At 36.4% G+C, this 22,175-nt stretch overlaps 1 protein-coding gene across 1 annotated transcript in view; it reads right to left on the reverse strand.

Annotated features, from left to right (window-relative positions):
• MALRD1 (MAM and LDL receptor class A domain containing 1) overlaps positions 1–22,175 on the reverse strand; it is a 298,926-nt gene that overhangs the window by 266,195 nt on the left and 10,556 nt on the right. The window contains exons 3-7 of the mRNA XM_080382356.1: positions 18,168–18,262; positions 17,924–18,085; positions 13,038–13,131; positions 8,337–8,480; positions 3,309–3,466 (exon numbers count right to left, since the gene is read on the reverse strand). Of these exons, the coding sequence (XP_080238482.1) occupies positions 3,309–3,466; positions 8,337–8,480; positions 13,038–13,131; positions 17,924–18,085; positions 18,168–18,262 (653 nt within the window). The remainder of the gene's footprint in view (positions 1–3,308; positions 3,467–8,336; positions 8,481–13,037; positions 13,132–17,923; positions 18,086–18,167; positions 18,263–22,175) is intronic.

Consider the following 22,175-nt stretch of genomic DNA (forward strand, 5'->3'; position numbering starts at 1 on the left):
AATGGAACACCTTTAACTACTTGCATGGTTTTTGTAAGTGTTGCTGAACACTTACAGAAATTTTAGTGCATTAGGGTAAAAATATGCTGGCACATATCATCATCGGTTAAAATGTTCTTTTATTGTTTAATTTCTATCTGTTTTTGTAATCCATACAAGATAAAAAATTAAGAAGATAGAAGGAAGAAGTGTAAGTCCATTACTTAATAGGAGGAATGAGCAAGTAATAAATGGCAAATGATACAACTGAAGTGAACATTATCTTCTTTAGTTTCAGTTTTCACAGAAAAGTTTAAGATTTCGCAGACAGTTAGTAGAGATTTAATATTATTTATATTTTGTTACTAAGTTAATATTGCTAAGTGTGAATGCAAACATGGACCAAAATAGAAAAGCAATTATTACAAATACATGTAAGCCAGAAGTACTGAAACTGGCAGGGAGTCGGGAAGTTTTAAGTACAGGTTACATAATGGAAGGAATATCTTACTGTCAACAACTAACTGAGAACCCGAGAGGAATGTGTGGGAAACTAGAGAACAAAGGGTATATATTACAGTTAAGGGGAAAATACAGGCTATGCAATTATAGCCAATCATCTGAACAACTCCCAAGACACTGGAACAAATTGCTAACAATAATCTTGTAAGCAGCTAAAGAATTAGAAAGTGACAAACCTACATTAGCTGCTTCTGATGAAGAGCAAGTCATGTTCAGCCAGCATAATCTTTTTCTTTTCATTGTAAACAGACTTGAAAAAGTAGAAATTACTTTACTTTCTTAAGGCTTTTAACATAATCTCATAGGACAGCCCGTAAGCAAACTGAGGAGATTTGATGCAGATGGAATTACCGTAAAACAGGTCTACAAGTGAGTGAACAAATAGGAGTGCAACCTTATTTGGAAGAGGAGTTGTCTGTCAAACTAAAAGAAAATTATAATAGGGCTCTGCAGAAGTCTCTTGCAGGGCCTGACATAATTACAGTGCTGACTGGACAGTGGAATGAAAAATAAAATTTAAAAAAATGCGGATAAGACTAAATTGGGAGGAAGTACAAACATTCTGAAAGAAAATATTAGAATTTAAAATCATCTCAGTATACAAAAACCACTTTCAAACCAATAATACAAAGTTCAAATAAATATGAATCACAGTTAGGAAATAAAAATTAAATTACCAAATACAGTAGTATTGAATGAAAAGCAACTTTGTTAAGCCAGCAATAGAACAGGAAAAGCTGCAGGTTATCATAGACTGCAAGTTAAATACAAGTCAACAAGTTACTGTTGACAAAGAGTTCATCTTCCCTATCCTTCTTCATACCCTAGAGCAATTTAAATTCCCTGTTTTCCAATTGGTGTCATAATGTCTGTATTAGAAAATACTTTCACTCATCTTTGGCCTATCTTTTGAAAGGGCGAGGAAGGCTGGGGATACATTCACAACATCTGCAGTGCTTGCCCTCTAAGAACAGTACTGGAAGTGTACACTAAATGTAATCCAGTCTCCATCTGTGCCAGGTGCTGGGACAGTTGAAGCGTTATTCACAGACAAGAGGTTTTGACCAATAAAAATAGTAAAAGGGAGTGCACAGAAACTGCATGATACCGAACTGTGCAATTGAGAAGTTATTTTGAAGGATAGCCTCCAGAAGAGCACCTCTGTTGTCTTCTAGGGTCAGAACAAGCACTTGGCTATCACTTCTGTCTCTCAGTATTTGGCTAGTTTTGAAGATTCATTTGATTTTCATAAACAATTTAATGATTCAGTAGCAAAATATATAAAAGCTACTCCTCTCTTCACTTCAGTTTAAAGCCTTAAATATGAGTATGTAGGGTCTTTTTCTTTTTCTTTTTTTTTTTTTAAAAAAACCAACTGCCAGCAGAGGCTTATGTATCTGAAGTTGCTTCTGGCAAATTCTGCAGGACGAGTAACTACACCAGCTTTAAATAAGTCTGCATGCAATAAATACACTTCCCACTGAAGGAGAAATGCAATAACAAAAACATCTAAGGGCTAAGAGAAGTTGTGGAAATGGATGGGTTGAACTGATGTAATAACTGCCAGAAACATTTCCTAATGCATACAATAAAGAACTGTTTATCAGTCAATTCAATTTAGGCTCCAAATTCTATGGGCACTTAAATGCAAATTTTCTCATAGTTTTGGCTCACATAATTTGCCTTATTTTCAGGGAAAGAAAACCCCTAAATCAGGTCCATTGATCTTACTTTGGTGAACCACTGAAAGCAATATTTCTATTCTGTCTCAAGGCTGCCATGAGCATCATACCTGGGAATTCAGTGGCAAGTACTATAGCACAAATCTCTGTACATTCTGACCAGAACACTGATTATGTTACAATTCCCTGATATAGTAATGGATCATAGAAAAATACCACTATTCCTTGTTAGAAATGAAAAATGAGCAAGAGCCTGGAGTTATTTTCATGAATAGTTGAAGACACAGTGGAAAAGAAATAAGGTATTTCCATTACCTATCCTATATTTAGACCCCTTGGTAGAGTTACACTTCAGTTTTTTTGCATCTTATCTTTGAGAATGAAGTGGATCTATCTTTTTAAATACTTGTACTGTTGGGTGACAATAATTCAAATCCAACATCAAGATATGAGAGCATTAACCCAATGAGACCAGCTGTACTGCTCTTGCTTTCATTAAGATGTAATATAAGAGTATTAATTTATTAAACAAAACTTTCAAAAGGGGGAATACTAACAGCAGAAAGCCTCCCTAAGGCAACAGAGGTAAGAAAGGTGGCAATACTTAACGTCCCTCAACTGACATTTGTGTTTCAGTTTGACATGGCTATTTCATCTACTAATAGAAGAACAGGAAAATTACTGCTCTAAAACTTGGGCAAAGTAAATCAGGCACATAAGCAAAATCTTTCCAGACATCCTAAGCCAGCAACTTTCCTTTTTTCTATATTTCAATAGAGAAAAACACTTATTTTCCCATTTCCAGAATGGGAAGAAGGCTAGAAAAGCTGTTACTATACATTTGCCCTGCAAAATCCCAAAATTATCTAATTCTGTAACAGCTGGAGTTTGTCCTTGAAGTTTTATTGCAGAACATTTACCCATCAAATTAGTTTAAAGCTGAGATGGCAAATACCGAGGTTTTACAATTGCATAGATCAGTGGAATGATACCAAGTTATTGTTTTGCACAAACTAACTTCAGGGGCAGGCATGTACTAGTAGGCATATTTCCTTGCATTTTAGCTAGTAATACCTGGACTACCGTATCTTTACCTTTTGAAAATGAATGCATGTTTCTTCTTACCTGATTAGTAAACAATACCACCTTCAGAACACTGTTGTCTGCCATGGAGTAATGAAACTGAAAAAGGCAATTCTTGCTGGAGCAATGACAAACGGAGCTGTTAAGATAAGCCCTTTTATATAACATGTTTTCGTCAGCTTCTAACCACTGAAAATGGCCTGAAAAATAATTTAAAAAAGCAGAATTTTTCACAAAACTTATTTTTTTCTGTTTACAAAAATAAGGACTGCTTTCCTGTAATTAAACTATGAACCCATCTCAGCAACAATGGAATCTGATGATCATGCCGATAACGTGACTTGGATGTCTGTGTTTCCTATTAAAAAGATAGATGCATATCTTCATTTGACTCACAGATAGCCCCAGCAACCAAGAATTACATCAGTTGATAGCATCTTGAAACTGTTACTTTGCGTATTAAAAGATGTACAGTCCCACATTCAGTTCAGCCTCCTTATATCTACAACCATTCAATACCTAATCAGAAACACATTTGGACACTGGGCTTTCTTCTTGCTTCCACTATGGTTTTCAGAAAATATGCTTTTTAGAGTAATACTTCTGTAGACTCTTCAAAAATTAAAGAAAAGAAAAAAAGAAGGTGGAAGTATTCTGTCTTACTGCTACAGGACTCAATAGCATCTCCACCATGTAATCAAGGTCTTTACTTCTCAGCCAGTTCTGCAATAAAATGTTGGAAGCATATTGTCTTTCTGTCTGAAAAGCAATTTGTGCTCTTCGTGACCTACTGCCCCTTATAACAGCATTCCTACAGAGACTGAAAGAGTACTCCATCTCCCCAACAGTATCTTCTATTTGTCAGAAATAAAAAAGCTAAATACTTTTTACCAAATATACCAGGCCATTTTTGCCCCCTCCTGAGTCACTGAATATTTTCCTGTCTTCTAAAACAGCTATTAAAATAATAAACAAGGACTGATTAAAGGTCTTAAGTCCACTGTTTCTGTGTTCCTGTCTCTAAATACAACTTATCTCAAATGCAGATGTTATACAATATATTTCAAGCTGAGGGGAGAAAGTGTTATTTCAGAAGGTTTTTATAAGGGACCACATTCTTCTCCTTTTGTTACCAGTTTACTCTTTGTGTTACACAATGTTTTGCACTGAAATATGTGGTTGCAATTTCATTGGAATTAGGTTTGTAATTTCATGCTACAGCAGCTAACCTTGATGTAAGGAAGCATTATATACTTAATCCAGCGTTCTGTTTGACAGAGATCAACAAAGCATCTACACTTCTACGACTATGACCTTGTGCAGAAGAGAAATATGCATCAACATTAGAATTTACACTACTGGTTCTTCATCTAACTTCAGAATGATGACATTATAAAACCAACTAATTTTTTGAGCATAATGATATATAACATTTTTTCTCTTGTTCAATTTAAGTCCGTGAATTTGTATAAACAGGATAAAGTGGAATTAACATGATTTTTAGATAAGAAATCAAGTGAACAGCACTAGATAAACAAAAGTTCTGTGAAATATCCAGAATGATCATGCATCTAAAAGGGATACCAACTGTTCTTTAGGGAATATATTTTATGCAGGTATTGTGAATGCTTCTGAGACAAATTGAGGCCTAATTTCAGAAATTACGAATCCAGAAACTCCTGTCCTGAAAATACGGATTTATTTCCACACACACATACACCCCTCTTCTATATAGCCTGCAAAAGTATAACCACGTCAGTTTAACCGGACAGGCAATAAACCACGCTAATTTATTTGTTTCCTTATTCATAAACTTTAGTCAACATCTATGAAATAGCTTTCTAAGCTATTGGAAATGGTTTTCTTGATTTGTTACAAACTTTGTAGCTCTTCTTTAGGGTCTGAATTTCCCTCAGTCTGATACACTGCATACCATGACCTTCTTTATGTCTTATTCTCTTGAGTTTTCACAACTTTCTGTTTCTGAAGTGCCAAACTTCCCCGTGTTTTTAGAATTAGAATCCCAGAAAAGCCACTTCATTCCTGCCAACGTGATAGTAGGGCTACTGAGTCACAGCGATGTGTGTTTCTGGCAAGAGATGCTGGAATGGTTGCCGGGATAAAGAACGTAGATGTCACTATATTTCCATAAAGCCTTTTCTTTTCTCCACGTCTGCTTAATCAGGTTTTAGAGAGACAGGTTTTTTTCTTTCAGTTTTGAAGAAACATTTTGTCTGTCGTAAGCAAAATCTTGTAGTCCTGTGGAAAGATCAGCCACAGACTGCAATGGAGCCCAACTAGAAGCAGAGTTTACAACTTACTGCTGAGGTGGCCCAGTGCCATCTTAGAACTAAGGTGGGCTAGTGAACCTGCCTGTCTCCTGCTACGCTGAAAACTCAAAGCCTATAAATATGTAGCTGCCTAACTTCATCTTAACCATTTTCGGACTCAAACCTTTTGTCACTCTTCTGCTTGAAGCCACGGGGGTTTATTTCACAAAGCGCATGACTTTGAATCTCTGCTACTAGTTTACAGTAACGTCTGATGCTTCAGTTTAAACTGAGCCACAGAGTGGACCTTGCCTTTACTGGTGATTCCTCTTCGCCAGCAGTGAACTATTCAGTCTCTGAGCCAATCCCCTGCAACTTTCCTACTCAACAACTCTGAGAAAAGAAGAGGTCAAATATGAACTGCCATTGTTTCTATGCTGTGAAGGTGAAGTTTCAGGAACTCACAAGTCATGAATGAAATCTTGAAGAAAAAAAAAAAAAAGAAAAAAGTAATGGAGTCACAATCTAATGTTTTGGCTGCTTTTTCATGTTTAAACTTGAGGGATTTTATCATCAGTTCTGTGAAATGCTGGGTTCTAAAAGCCATGGTCCTTCCCTTGCTTTCTTTTTGCATCTCAATCTTATTAGTTTTATTTTGTAGAGAATTGGTTTCATTAGTTCCTTATTAAAGAAGTGTTACCCCAACTGTAGGAAACTAGATTAATCAAACAGAAGAATGAATTATGGAAACTACATAGCATGCAGAAAATATCAATAAAGAAAACAAGAACATCAGAGAAGTATTTTCTGAACACTATTGCAGGGAAATATAAAACCTCTGTAAGAACTTCTGACATTAAAGAAATTAAGAGGCAAAGTTGTAGATAAAATGCTTACAATACAAACTGGAGAAAAGAAGCAATAAGAGAACAAAGAAAAAAAGTCTGCCAAGGTTAGGAAGCATTTTATTAAATTTAAGAATACCAGGAAATGAGGATTATTCAAAGCCTATAAGCAATCCTTTTTTTATAAATTATAATTGTCTAGACCTCTGCTTTATAATTTAGTTTCTTACCTTTCATATTTATAGTAGCGAAAGCTTTGATCAAAATCAGAAACTAAAGCTTAGTTAAGCTCTGTTTGTATTGCAAGTTTGAGCCCTCAAGCATGGCATTTTTGCAGTTTGCATACAATTTCTTTAGTTTTTATAATTTAATTAATATTTAACTTCTTTATTTATGCCTCAACAAATCTGCATGAATAAATCCTGAATGTGTTCAAAGGTGAGCAATATAGTTCAGATTTTTCATTACTTTCCAACATTAATGATGAATTAAATTATGTGTGTTGCTTTGACACTTATTTCTTCTTGCATTTTCTTTCTTCCTTTAAGACATGGAAGCACATGGAATGTCCTCAAGCCGTTGTTTGTTTTATATGTTCAGCCTACTCAACTACCTGTGCATATTTATACAATAATGCCCAAGCACCTATACAACAGACATTTCAAAAACCTGTGCTGTTTCAATAGACATTGCCTGTGACCTCATTCTGTAAAAGCTACTTAAAGAATTTCAGTATATTTTCTGTTAGCACAATATTGCCATAAAAAGGGAAATTCATACCCATTACTAGCCCTTGAGGTATCATGTTAAGGTATGGCACTGATACAATAACTTTCAAGGAGTTGTTTAAAATAAAAACAAAGTCTCATTTTTCTTAGCTATCTCAGCGGAAATTGAAAGGTGGTGAGACTGTTTTGTTTTGTTTTTGTAAAAAGATGAGAAAAAAAGTCTGCTTTACTAGTCTATATGCTCTTTGTTGTACCTAAACGTTAACACGCAAAACTTCGTCTTAACAGAGTATATGCATTCAAGCAGTTTTGCTTGCTATTCCTTTATAATTTGACTTGTAGTTACCAGATTGTGTTGAAATGCATGCTAAATTTTCTTTTTAAAATCTTTCTAAAATGAAAACAATATCTAAAAATTCATTTTGCTGCTATCAATGAGATGTACTTCGTTTATATGGGCTCAAAGTTCAAGCAGTAATCTCCATGCTATCAGTTCTTCAAAGCTACATCACAAATTACACTATTACAACTAGTACTACTTAACCCCTCTGAAGGCAGTTTCAGTGGACCAGCCAAACACTTAGCTGGCAAGGTGATTCCGTTTCACTCACAACACTGGACATTTATATCCATTAAGCTTTCAAAAACCTTTCCCATAAACCCATAGACAAGCACTACACAGTGACTTCAAAAACAAGTGCTTCTCTTTAATTCTGTAAATTGCAACTGGATTAATGTCATTGGTTTTAAGAGCAATAAACTATTTTGTATAATAAATGTTTCTCTACAGCTCCCCTAATTAAAGGCTTAAAGTGAAATTCCTGACTGTATGCTCAAACGTAGTAGTATTACACAAGTAAAGCTGCGAAGTGTCAAAACCAAAACAAAATAGAAAAAAACAAACACAAGGGTTGTGGGCTTTGATGGTTTTAATGTAATTTAATTAAATTGCTGCATAGATCTCATAGCAAGAATTAACTGGAGAAAAAATAAATAACTTCTCAGTTTATATGGGAATTTTTACACTAAAATATTTCATGTTCTACTAGCACATGTGTTCACAGCACTTTTACTAAATGGTCAAAGCAAAAGCTAGTTTAAGTACAAAATACATACAATTACTTTTCATGGTTTTGTTCCGTTTCTACATTGTCTCACCACTTTGTCCTAACAGGTACCATATCCTTCATGAAAGATAGTAATCGTGCATTAACTTAAATTTCCCACCTTCAGTATTGTTGCTCCAATCTTTCAGGAAGGAACAGTAGGCAATCTTGCACCCGGTTTGCATTTGGGTCCACATAGCAGGCTCAGTCAGCTGATCTGAATGCCACTCGCACATGCCAAGCTCAAAACTGGAAGACTGTGGTGCTAAAAGACAAAGAAAAAAAAAAATCACTTAACTCATTAAGAAGTCATTATTTATGAGCCTACTTCCTATTAGGAACAGATGCTAACTAAATTACTTGACAACATTTCTGCCTCTGTTACTTCAAAAGCATTGTGTATCACCAAATGCTGTCTATTATTTCAGGCTGCCATCTTTAATGATAACATTTTTAAAAATCATTCCCTAAAGATGGATGCTTCTTTCAGAGCAAGGAAGTGCTATTTACACTAGCCAGTCGTTGCAGTCTTCATGAATGAATTCATTTCCACAGAGAAAGTTTCCAGGAAATGTAAAAAAATGACACGTCATAACAAGAAACACCTATTTACTTTTATAGACGATAGCTACAGAAAAATCACTTCTGAGAGGTTAAACTCAGCAGCATCTCCATAATACTTGCAACAGAATGCTTCTTTTTAGAATGAAAAAATTTCTGAATACATCACTACATATTTTCAAGAATATTTTAAAGGCAAATCATGCCCAACTAATCTAGTGGCCTTCTACAATGATCATGATTTTAAGCAGGACCACACTATGATAATGAAAGTTCCATTTCTTAGTATTATTGCAAGAGAAAGGCAATCTTCTGGTTAAAACAGACTTTTCAATAGTAGTCAGGGTATCTCAGAGAAAACTGGGAGATTCCTAACTGTACGATGGAAAGAATTTTATGTCAGTATACATAGACATTACTGTCTACTGCATCTCAGAGATACTGTGTTATTCACATTACTGACATGTCAGTGAAATGTCCTGTCCAGCTGATGCTACAAACCTATCATTTCTTCCTTGTTCTTATGTTGCATAAATGTAAGCACTTTTTCCAAACCATGTGTATTAAGTGAGAACAGCTGTGGAAAAATTATTTCCCACAGAAAATGTCAGATTCTAGAACAGTCTAGGAAAGGATGGATATTGTCAAATTTCAACATTTGAAAAAAAGTTGCAAATACACTCAAAAGAAATCAAGGTCTTCTTTAAACACTTTTTAATTATTGAAACAAAACATTTTGATTCATCCTGCATTTTTTAAATTTAGTTATAAGTGTTTCTGAGGTTGGTTTGGTTTTTTGACAACAGTCTCAGTCTCTTGGAGCAAAATACCCATTTTCTAGCTCCTAATTCTGCAGCATATCAGATAACAGATTTTTTTGAATATTCTGACTCCCATCCCTGTAGCAATTAATATGAAAGACACTACATCTAGTTCTGCATCTGAGATACTAAAAGGCTACATCCTGGCATGATTAGGATTAACTAAGGAATCTGATATTTTTTCAGTTCAAGTACTCATACTTGATTTTTGTCAAAATTTGTACATTAGAAGTAGTGGGTATATATATGTGTGTATATATATATATAATTACTCCAGTTTTCCAGGAAAAAAGCTAGCTTTGCAGAGAAGCTATACCACTTTTGATTAACAAATTATTTAAGGAGGACAAAAACTTCATTCTGTACTACATTTCATTTTCACACCTTGGGGCTCTTTGCTTTCACCCTACGACAAGATCAGAATGACAATTACAATAGAGTTCTTCATGTATGTAATTCATCAGGAGTCAAGAGAGAGTTCTGCAGGGCAATCAGACACTTGGATAAGAATACAAAGCCTTTGAATGGAAGGTCTACTAAAAGTATAATTAAAGAAGATTTTGTATTACATATGTTTTAGAGCATACCTTTAATATTTTCTATTTGACAGCTAAAATACTTTTTTCTGCAGTACATATGCAATTGTATTACAACAAGCCATGGTGGTTTTGAGTGATAACTGCAACAATTTGACAGCTGTTGGGAAAACTACAAACTGTAGAATATCTTAAACTGCTATACTGAAGACAGGGGTTTGATTATTTTTTTTTTTTTTTTTAATGCATGGAGTGTGCTTTCTAGTAGAACTGGGTAAGACTAAAGGGGGGGCAGTTTGGAAGACAGGAGAAGGAGGCAAGGGAAGAAAAAAAATAAAACTTAATAAAATTACATTTATATTTAGCCATCACTGTTTGTATCAAGAAACTCCTGAAAGCACAAATACTTAAGCTAATTTACTCATGACCCTAAAAGCACAGAAATACTAATGAATAAAAATAATTTCTTACGCGCATTTATGCTGGGACTGAAAATCATGAAGGCTAGATTAAAAATGCAAATTTTTGATACAGATTTCATGCAATTAAAATGGTCTTCATTTCAAGTCTTCTTCAGACATTCCATAAGGATTAAATAATAAAATACTTCAAATTCAAGCAAGCATTAACCTGACCTTTTGTTTTAATTATTGGAAAATGTTCAGTAGTAAAATCCCTCTTTCAGGGAGAAAATTAATATCTTCTGACCTTGGTTTTGGCTGATGTGAGCAATTTAGATATCACCTAACGAAGCTGACTTTTTTTAACATGAAAGCACAGGATAAGAACTGGCTCTTATTAGAATGTACCTGAGGTACTTAATAGTGTGGCAGTACAATCTGTATGCCACACTATGTAGTTCAACAGCTGCCACGTAAGGTAAGTTTAACACTGTTTTTGAAAAAAGCCAATATATTTATAGAGAGATTTATATCCTCCTGGGGAAAATGGTTAAGCAATTATACAGGTTGCTAGAATCTACCAATGCATTTTTTTCCATTTTAAAGTAGCCCTTTCATCTGCAGAAATCCTCCAAGGAACAGAAAGAGGCTGGGAGAATCATACAACTGTCCTCTTTGCATTGTCAGTTCCAAATTCATTTTTTTAAAGAAAGCACACTGCAAACTTAACTGAGTTCACAGACAAGTATGTCCAAAATTATAAACTAGCACCTTTGCTCATTTAAGTAGTACTGCTAGAAAACCCTCTACAAAACAGAAAAGCAAGATGGGCCTTGGCATGAAAATATTTATATAACATTTGCTTGTATATTTCCCCATTGCAAAAAAGTTGAAACATGGTGAGATCTGCATGACCAAGTTTAGTTATCCAAAACTTCATTTCCCCAATGCAGATCCCATTTGAAATAAATACGTATGCATCTGAATCATTACACTAGGATTTGTATCTTGCTATTACTTTGATCTGTTTACAACTGCTCAGCACTCTAGTGTGTGTGCTGGTTTTGGCTGGGATAGAGTTGATTTTCTTCATAGCAGCTGGTATCAAGCTGTTTTGGATTTGTGCTGAAAACAGCGTTGATAATACAGGGATGTTTTTCTTTATTGCTGAGCAGCACTCACACAGAGCCAAGCCTTTCCAGCTTCCCACCCCTCCACATCAGCGAGTGGGCTGGGGGTGCACAAGAAGCTGGGAGGGGACACAGCTGGGACAGCTGACCCCAACTGACCAAAGGGATTTTTCCATGCCATATGGCATCATGATCAGTATATAAAGCTGGGAGAAGAAGGAGGTGGGAGGATGTTTGGAGTGATGGTTGTCTTTCCAAGTAACCGTTACCAGTGATGGAGCCTGGATTTCCCAGACATGGCTGAACCCCTGCCTGCTGATGGGAAGTGGTGAATTAATCCCTTTGTTTGCTTTGCTTGCACATGCAACTTCTGTTTTACCTGTTAAACTGTCTTTATCTCACCCAACAAGTTTTCTTACTTTTAATCTTCTGATAAATTACCCTCATCCCACTGGGTGGCTGTGTGGTGCTTAGTTGCTGGCTGGGGTTAGACCATGACACTTTAATAACCATGTGCAACTATTTTCAACAGTTTTTCCCATTCCTGAATCGGAAATCTGCAGAGCTTTATTTTAGACCATGGCACACAAACCCAATCATAAAAACCTAGTTTTGTCTGTGTCAAACACTGCATTCTATACCTCAATTTTAATTTAAAGACTAAACCCTCAGTGCCTGTGCTAAGAGTCAGAGGCAGGAAAACCAAGGAGGTGCTTCGAATCAGGACTGTGGTCACCTGAGGATGTGACATAGGTGCCACAGTGCAATCTTCCTGTGTAATCCAGAGCAGCAAGCAATCTAATTTATACTAGGATGGCTAGTAATCCTTTCCCATGAAAATGCATTGCATTGAAAAGAGAAATGAAAGATGTTTTGTTGAAGAATCCCAAGATGCAGGGGTGGTCTGGCTGCAGAGCTGACTAGCCTGACATTACAGCTCTTGAATGCAGCAGAGTGGAACAAAATAGCCCCACCATGCAGTTGAGAATCAGGACCTTCATACATTTAAAAATACGCACAAGTGCCTTGGGACTCTTACTAAAATCAGCTGCAATGCTTTCCCTGAGCTGGCTGAACACATCAGTTCTTTGGTAAAAACCAGATCTTTTCTGCCCGGTGAGGCCTTAGTGCTCTCTTGGCTGCAGGAAGCTACATTTATACTGTACCAGATTTCTTAAGGTATTTATTGTCATTCTTTGTAACTGCATTGAGATGTGGTAAGCCAGATGACATTTTAGGGGAATGAAAATGAAAACACTTAAGGAGTTAAGAAAGCCTTAGAATACCAGAAAACTTTCCTTTGTGTTTTCTTTTCCAGTCCAAGGGAAAAACAAAGTAAAATGATCTGTCTCCTGAAAAACAGGTATCCTTACCATATGCCAGAAAACATCCTTCGCTGAAAGTAATATCATCAATAGCAACAGTTTCGCCTTCTCTTTGGGTCTCCACCATCCCCAAAAAGATAACCTGCAGCAAATCAACAAGAAATGGAATTCACCAGTGTCACATACAAGATCCAAATCCTTCTGAGATGTGACATTCTAGTCCATACAATTTCTATTAGAAATATGAGAACTCAAATCATGCACTTTACAGTTTTGGAGGATCAGCATCCTGGCTTTTTCACATATCTGTGGCTTGTCAGCACAGAGATATAATTATCCAATTCAAGAGTGAAGCAGTATTTAACAGGAAGGAACTAAAAATGACAATGAAATGCATTAAAATCTAAGCAAGGACCACAACAGTTAAGAAATACAAACGATTTTGTTATTTATCAAGCCATTATTCCACCTGAGACTGTAAAAGTGAAAAATTTCTGCTTGTTTTCAGAATTTATCAGAGACCTGGAGCAAAGTCAGACCAACAATACCATTGATTCAAAGCCTTTCATCAGATTTCATCAAGCCAGAACAAACCTTGAGGAGTGCTTGGTCAACTGTTATTCTGCTCTAATGTTACAACAATGGTTGGGTTTTTTTTTTCCCTAATGAAGTCTTCTATAAGCAAGAAGTTACAAATATTTTACATTTCCATCTTAAGGGCAGATTTCAACCTACATTTGTAAATGTAGAGAGCACCACATTTTTTCTGCAGTGCTGTAGATCAAGCAACCATAGTCCTTGGGAAAACCCAACAAAAAACAACCCAACAAATCAATCATATGAATAACATTCTTTAACTGATTCCATAGCCCTATCTTGGGATGGTACAGCTCTACATTTTTCCAGAGTTCTGGAGGCCCAATCTACCTAGAGATACATTCTAGATCATAATAGTCAATGTACAGCATTAGCTAAGGAATAAATTTTCAAATATTAGCTTTAGAGTTCAGGGGCAATTCTAAGCATAGTTTAAGAAATTGTAACAGAAAACCTGCACTTACCCTAGAAGTTATCATCAAGGGTACGGTATGGCACTGTACAAAATGACACGTCAGCCAAGTATATGACCGTATGCTTTGAGGTCTTGGGGGGGGGGGGGGGGGGGGGGGCGGGGCTAATAGGGTTTTGGCAGGTTTATTTATTTGTTTTTCTTAAGCTGTTGTACATCTACACAAGAAGTGTGGCAGCCTATAAAGTCAAATTATCCTGGCATTACACAACAGAGAAAGGTGTAATGTTATCTACCATATCACCAGCGAGAAATCCACATCTAGTTGATTTTTATCTATATATACACACACATATAAGTATATGTTGTTTATTGTTTTAACACAGCCAGTGTTAAGGAGAAGGATAGCCAGTAACCATTTTCACTGGCAATTATTCCATGGGGACCATTGTTAGTATATGCATGGACAACTGCATTTTCTAATATAGTATTGTTAAGACACAATGGCACCCTGTGTGTTCATACTTCTTTGATCAGTTGTAGCACAATGGAAAGAATGCAGTTCATTGAAATCCAGAAGTTTTGAAAGAACAGGGTTAATCCCAATATAAGCTTTTGTTTGAAATTCTTTCAATGTAACAATGTTTACTTCATGTCACACTGATATCTACTTGGAAAGAATAACTATGCCACACTAAATATTTATGGCATCATATCACATTCAATAATACGTTTACATGACTGAAAATCAGCAGCTTGGAAATTTGTTCATTTAATTTGTTTCAGAAAACAGTATTTTGAATTGTTAAATGTTGAAGCAACAACATGTATAATTAATGTGTACTTTGGTGACATCACCAGTAGAAGGACAAATAGTATATTCATACTGTTCATTGCTATGATCACACAGTTTCAGGTAAGGTTCTAGAAAATTCCAGTGCACTATTTTGTAATGAGAAAAACAGTAAATATTATTTCATATCAGGGATCTGACAAATATTTGACCTTTTCACAGTGTATTTTCATTGTGAAGTCAAAATCTAGTTATTAATAACTTTATTTGTAATATGTATTTTTATATGGCTTGTAGTTAGGGCTTCAAGTGACACAGTGATTTGGGCAGTGCTAATCAGGTGCTATCTCACTTTGCTGGTACAAAATCAGAGGTGGCTTCAAGTTCATATTCAACTGAAGTGCACAAAGTATTTAACAACTTCCTTTCTCTCAAAATTCATGAACAGTGTTTGTTTACTTGGTTAATACAATAAAAAGCATGGATTTAAGAGGCTTGCTTTAAATGTATATGTTATCAATGCCTCTACAAATAGCTCCCTGCTGACTGATGTCATTCAAGGCATCTTGGTATTCTGAACACCCAGGGAAGTTTCTTCAATGATAAAAAAGATCATCTATTTCTATTTTAAAATGTTTGACTACAGGAGGGGAGTAAGATGCCCTGAAGTCTATGAAAGGTTTACTGCTGACTGAACTAGGGTCTGAGTCGGTGCTGCAACTCTGAAGTCATCTCTCTTGAGAAAAGTGTCAGTTCTATTTATTTTTTTTCATCGTGCCTTGTCTTAACTTTCCCACTTCCAAATGACAGAATATAATGCTAGATGCCTCCAGCTGCTTTCAGGTCTAAAAACAGATTACCTGGGCTTTCCCTGGCACAGATACCCATCTGCCCTCCCCTAAGGAGTTCAGTCTATTAATAACTGATGTGACTCCCATCCACATTTATTTCAGCAAGAAACCGTTCAGTTTTCCCTCTCACAAAAAGCCAAGAGCTTCTTCAGTCCAAAAAACTGTAATGAAAATGTCTACCTGATGACACTGTTTGCTCATAAATACAGTTAACAAGTGCTGCCTAAATGTGCAATATCTGCGACTGTCAGAACAAATTAACATTGCAGCTCCATTAGTAGCAAGGAAAGCTGTAGTGGCAATGTAGGTGGGATCTAACACAGGTTGGGTTTCCCCCACAAGTGCAGCCATGGGGACAGACTCCCAGTGCAGCAACAATGCCCAAGGTAAAACACAGGTATCAAGCACAAAGACAAACGTGAACCCCAAGCACAGAACCATTTCCCTTAATGAAATCTGACAGGCACAAATTTGTTCTCAATAGATCAGGGGGAAAGTGTCTTAGGACAGCAAACCATGATACAGTTCTCCAAAACATAGCCAAAACAGACATACTGAGCTTTGTCTGTGTGTAGAGTAATAAAAGCAGTGGCAATCTTTCTATATCAGAATTCCTTGCAAGTGGAGATTTTTGAAAGTCAAAACCAAAGTCCTTATTCCATAATCAAAAGGTTTGGGGGGGGTTTAAGTAAGAAAAGACAAAAGTATTAAATAGTCAATATCAAAATAAGCGAAGAAAATAAGCAGTGGAGGTTGATTTTAATTAAAATTTCACATCAAGTGTGCCTGAAAAATGAACAAAAATACTCAAGCACCCTATTTCAAAGAGATTACTACACCCCAAAAAAGGGGTTTTCCCCATCCACTTTTTTCCCATAGAAACTTTAATCATCAAAATTTGATCTTTAAATATGCCACAGATAGCCCTGTGTCATATTGTTTGTCATATCAAAAGAACAAGTGAAAAAGGGCAAACAAATTGCATTCACTTGTATGACCAGCATCTTGCAGGTTGTCACTGGAGAAAGAATGTGCAACCAAAGAAGAAAGTTTATTCAACCTCAGGCTCTAGGTTTGGTGAGGTGGCCAGCTACATTTCTTCAGCCAGTTGTAATGACCACTGCAGTAAGTTTGACACATGCCTCTCTAAAGCTGGACTGTGCCCATCAGTTCACTTTATAGAAGCCAAAGGATAAGGTTTGCAAGCAATAATCTAATTAGTATTTGATCCAGAAATTTAGAGGAAGAAGATGCCATATCATATTAACTATTCCCAGACTCACTCAATTTTCTAAACAATATGAAGGATGAAAAAGTACATCTAGAACTGAACCATTCTGGTACAATCTCAGCTTGCTGTTCATACACTCATGCCAGGGAAGTTACTGACAAGAAAGAACACGGATACTTGTGTTGAGTTAGGTACAAGTACTTCATAACATCCATTCTCAGGGTTGAATAGGCAAGCATTACTTAAAAATCCTGGTCTTGTTAGATGCTTTAGCACAATGTTACCTCTGCAAGTCAAGTAATTATGTTACTCATATGATTTAATGAAAATAAGGCTATATGCTCTCATGCCTTCAGGTCTGCATGCTAACCAACTCTTCACAGTAACTACTGTAGGAGGAAATGCCTGATTTTCTTCTCTGCTCCCCACTTTCCCTCCAGTATTATGCATAACAGCAAGTATACATCATCCATGGTATTTTAGCCCTAAGTTACATTTACTGCGCTAATGTTTTGTGTAAATGCACATGTAAAAATATTTAAATAGCCTATGACACTTACATTGTTTTTCAGCAGCTTTGAGCAAAATAAAACCATATGCGTGTGTTCTGTGACAAAGGCTCAAAGCTACAATGAATAGTTAAGTACAGTATTTGTCACCTGAAGCATCCCTATAGAACAATATTTCATAGTATAGAATAGTATTTCCTATATAAATTAAACCTGGAGTTTATGGGTACAATTAGACTGAGGCTAAGGGAACGCTGTACTGAAAGTTAAGATCCCAAGCAGATCACCGCTATGGGCAAATAGATGATTTATAATGCAGTGAGGCTGACTGTTTTATTTAAGACACATGCACAGTTTCAGTTAGGTTTGAACAAGCAACATTTGTTAATGCCAATTATGAACTTCCAAATAGCTTCTCTCTCTTCTACCACATACTAATGCTTTCCACTTACAAAATATTTAGGTTTGAATTATTAAGAAACCCACAATTTATAAACCACCATTTAACAAGTGCAATTTACAGTCACTTTAGTTTACCAACCTCATACTTTTCAGTGCTATTGATTGTGATGGTATTTGCTTTCCACCGATTTTGCAGTCCTCCTGAAACTTGCCAGATGTTTGTAGTAGCATCTTCATAGTGCTTTTGAAGCCCCACCATCAACATTCCACTCATTTGACTGATCCAATAATGAAATGTAATCTAGGACAAAAAAACCCCGTCTGGTTATTCCAGGGAAGTACTGTAACAAACAATGAAACACAAGGACTATGCATCAAAATACCTGGCAAACGTGTTCTTTGTCAGTTGGAAGGAAAACACTTGTCCTTAAAGCTGCAGAAGAAGATTGCATTTCAGGGGACAGTGAGAGGAAATAAGCTATTAAAAGGAATAAAAAAGAAATTTTAGAACCTTGGATAGACGTTATACAAAATGTAACAGTAAAACAAGAAGGGGTTTGCATGCAGGTTTGAATTAATAATTACAAAGCCATCTAGAAGTTCTTCCCCAGAAAAATTTGCATCACACTTGCAGCTGTTGTGTGCCAAGCTTTTGTTCATTTAAAATGACGACACAGTCTTGCTCCACGTTCCTGCAGAAATATCAAGTAGGGTTCCAAAACATTTCAAATGTTGATGGCTTGAAAACTCAATTAATAAGCACAAAATTTTTGGAAAGAGTAAGACTAGCTCAGCAAGCTGATCGAAGAGCTTAAACTCTATTTAATATATCACATATTTCACGCCTAAACAACAAACTGGCTTAACCAAAAATACAGATTTATTACCACAGTTAGAGGCTCTAAGGAGGTGGTGGAAGATGGGAGAAGAGGCTATAGTGTTCTGTTCCACAGGACATGGGTCTGTTTTTTGGATGCTCAGAAAAATTGGCTCACTGAGGAGAAGACGTTGTGGTATTCTTGTACATCTTCCCGATATAAAGGGTTGCCTTCAGAATCTACACACTACCATTAAAGACAGTGGCATCTTTCCATTTAGAAAACAAATTAACAACATTTACAGAGTCCAAAGTAAAGCTCTGCTTTACTTCTAAGTGTAACAGCTCAATAGGTCAGTGAAATACAGCTGTTGCTATGCCTCTTAACTGGTTTTTGTCTCTTCCTGACAACGTTGTTTCAGATCTTCTGAAGCATGGAATGTAACCATCCTATTTTGGGGTTTTAAGTGCTGCTAGTCAAAATGTGGCTATTCCCAAATGTAAAGATTTCAGAGATTTTAGAGGTTAAAGGATACAAGGAGAGGGGGAGGGAAGGCTTAACCTATTATTTTTTTTCCTTCCTTTCCCTTCTCTCCTCCTTCCCAAACTCCAAGCAATGCCAGGTAAACTGCTGCCCTCTGACATCAACATGTAAATGAAAGGAGAAAGATGAAGGACAAAAAAGCCAAGTAGAACTGAAATAATTTTTTAAAAAAGTCCTAAACCCAAAGATGACTACAGAAACAAAGTATCAGAGCATATGTAGGAATATCTAAATACTTCATCTCTAAAACTACCACCCTGACCTCTCATCCTTCAGTGCAACTAGCGAGTCGCTGACAAAGGACCATAAGACCAGCTCAGTGCTGGAGCCAGCTGAGCAATCCTCCACAGAAAAGCATTTTGCAGCCTGCTACTAGAGCAGCAGCCATGCTCCCCCTAGATTTTAGGCCTTTCATGACTGCTCAGGCAGCACTTTCAGAGCCTGCCAGCTGCAAGGTTATTCTTCCTACGCACAACAGATGGCTTGGTGCCTCAGCAGAGCCCTATCCCTGACTCCAATCTGTTTCATTGGTTTTTAACTTCCATAAAGTTTTAAACTTTTTTTCCTTTAGTTCCCTAAAGATGAATGTATCTAAACTCATAAATAAGGCCAGAATTCACCTGCCACAGGAACGTTGTGTCTTACACAGATGGGGCAGAAACAGTAATTTCAAGAAATTCTTTGAACAGTGATTTTACATTAAACATCTGCATAGATAACAGATTTCAATTAGTAAAAACAGGTTGTGTTTTGATTTGTGGTTGTTTTAAAGTGGTTGTCACTAGTCTGTTCAACTACATTTTCAGTGAAAATAAGAACCATGAGAAGAAACAGAGCTAAAAAAAACATATTGGGTTCTAGTAAATGATTACGTGAATCTTCAAAGAAATTACATCTACAGGTGATCTTTGGTCTTCTGCTAACATGTGTGCATTATTCTGTTGGCAGGAAGTCTCTTTAATACTCTACCATCAAGCATACTTGGCTCAGTTATCAACATATGATATAATTTCTGGTCTTTAAGCAGGAACCAACATAAAACTTACAACACAGTCTGTTGAGTCAGTCACCAACAGTGGGAAAACCTGAATAGCTGCCATAAGGAAATAAATATTTCCTATGCATTAGAACCAGCATTCAGAAAATGGAAATACAGTTTAGCCATTCACCAGGTAGAAAACTGAAATAACTAGACATATTTAAATCTCCTTGGTCATTCAGTCCACAAACATGAGTACACAGCCTTTCAGAAAGCTGAATATGTACAAGTATTCAAGCTTTCTGTTATCTGGTCAAAATAACTTAGATTAATATGGTTACCATACAATTCAGACCTGGCAGATGCAATGGTGACCAAGAACCTAAAACAAGTCAATAGGAGTATACAGAAGACTGAACAGTTTATTTTCTCTGTAATGAACTCTCAAACACTCGAAGCTAATGGTTTTCTCAATCTTTTTCTGGCTTTGGGTGTCTGCATAAGTTAAATCTTACCCTCCCCTACCAGTTCTTCACAAGATAAGAGCAACCCATTTTCCTGGTTATAAGCAAGAATATCTTTCAGGTCTTTGCCACATCCTGATGCGGTATATATGACCAATCAAGCAGAAACCCTAGAAACTTCAACTAGAACAAGACTGTCACCTGGTTAATTAATTGATTCTAGTCAAGAGTTTGCTATATTTTTATTCCATAGTATTTGTTTTTTATCTGCTTCTTGATGAGAAGAGCTGTCTTTTTTTTTTAAGATAAAATGCTTCACAACCAACTTACATACTTGAAATAAAACTTATGTTTATGAAAAAGGCTTGGTAGTTAATTAATTTTTTGTGTTAATGTCAGTTTAAATCAACATTTATTTAAGAGCAGCCTTATTTTCAGAAGCATAGTACAAACAGCAGGATGTGCTTGTATGCTATGCACAAGCAAAAAATGAAGCTATTAAAAGTACATTGCATGGATAAAGTTTCCTAATTACAAAGAATCATGAAAATTGTCAGCTGTGGAATGAGAACTTGCCAGAAAATGTAGACTGAGGCAGGGGGAAGGGCGGGGTGGTGTTGATGTTTCTTTTATGAAAAGTTTTAAACGTTCTGTGCCATTCTTATTTTGCTGATGTCTAAGCAAGTTTTCCACATGTTCTTCTTCAAACCACCAATTCACATTAAGCATCATATGGAACTTCTACCTTGGTAGCTTATGCAATGTGTAGGAGGTGCTGCTTACTTCAGAACAGTACAGATTTCCACACTCCCAGATAATCACAGTTTGGGAACGAGGTGAAAAACACCTAGGCTAAACAGCCTCACCGGAACACTTTCATCCCACATAAGGTTATATGCTTGTACACTCCACAACGCTGCATGCCTGCATTCAGGTGCTTTCTCTGAGGGCTGCTGCAGCACTGCTTGTGCACAGGAGAGGTGAAAGGGTGTGGGTGGACAGAAAGGGAGAGAATAATAGAAAATATGGAGAAGAGAAACAGTTTGGGGCGATTACCTCAACCAGCTCCCATCTTTACTGTGAGATTAAGTGTTCTCATCAAATTCTTTCCCTCCTTCCTTGCTTTCTTACAAACAAGCCTTCTGACAGCTTTGGAAAGCTCACTGTAGGAGAAAGCCCACTGCAGCTAAAAAATTTGGGTCGAGTTAGCTAAAAAGGTATGAAGAAAATCACGTATTAGAGAAGGAAGAAGCCAAGTTTTGGAAAGCAGGGTTAACTTAGCAATTGGATTTAAGGGACATATTTTGCCTGAAGACAGGGACAGTGAATTACTTGGTTGAGGGACAGTCTTTGATGCAAAGTGGAATTGCAGTAAAATTTAGAGAAGAGCTGGCTCAAATAGGCTATCAAAGCTCTTCCCATGCTCAGATCCAAAATCACCTTAACGTATTTGCAGCAGTAATATTAGGCCACAGATAACAGATAAACACACACTCCAGACATTCATTAATCCAAGAACAAATGAAAATACATCTCAAGATGGAGGAGCCAATACTCATTTCTAAACTTTGCAACCATCAAGACTGA

Source organism: Falco punctatus (assembly GCF_963210335.1).
Source record: "Falco punctatus genome assembly, chromosome: 4".
NCBI classification, from domain to species: domain Eukaryota; kingdom Metazoa; phylum Chordata; class Aves; order Falconiformes; family Falconidae; genus Falco; species Falco punctatus.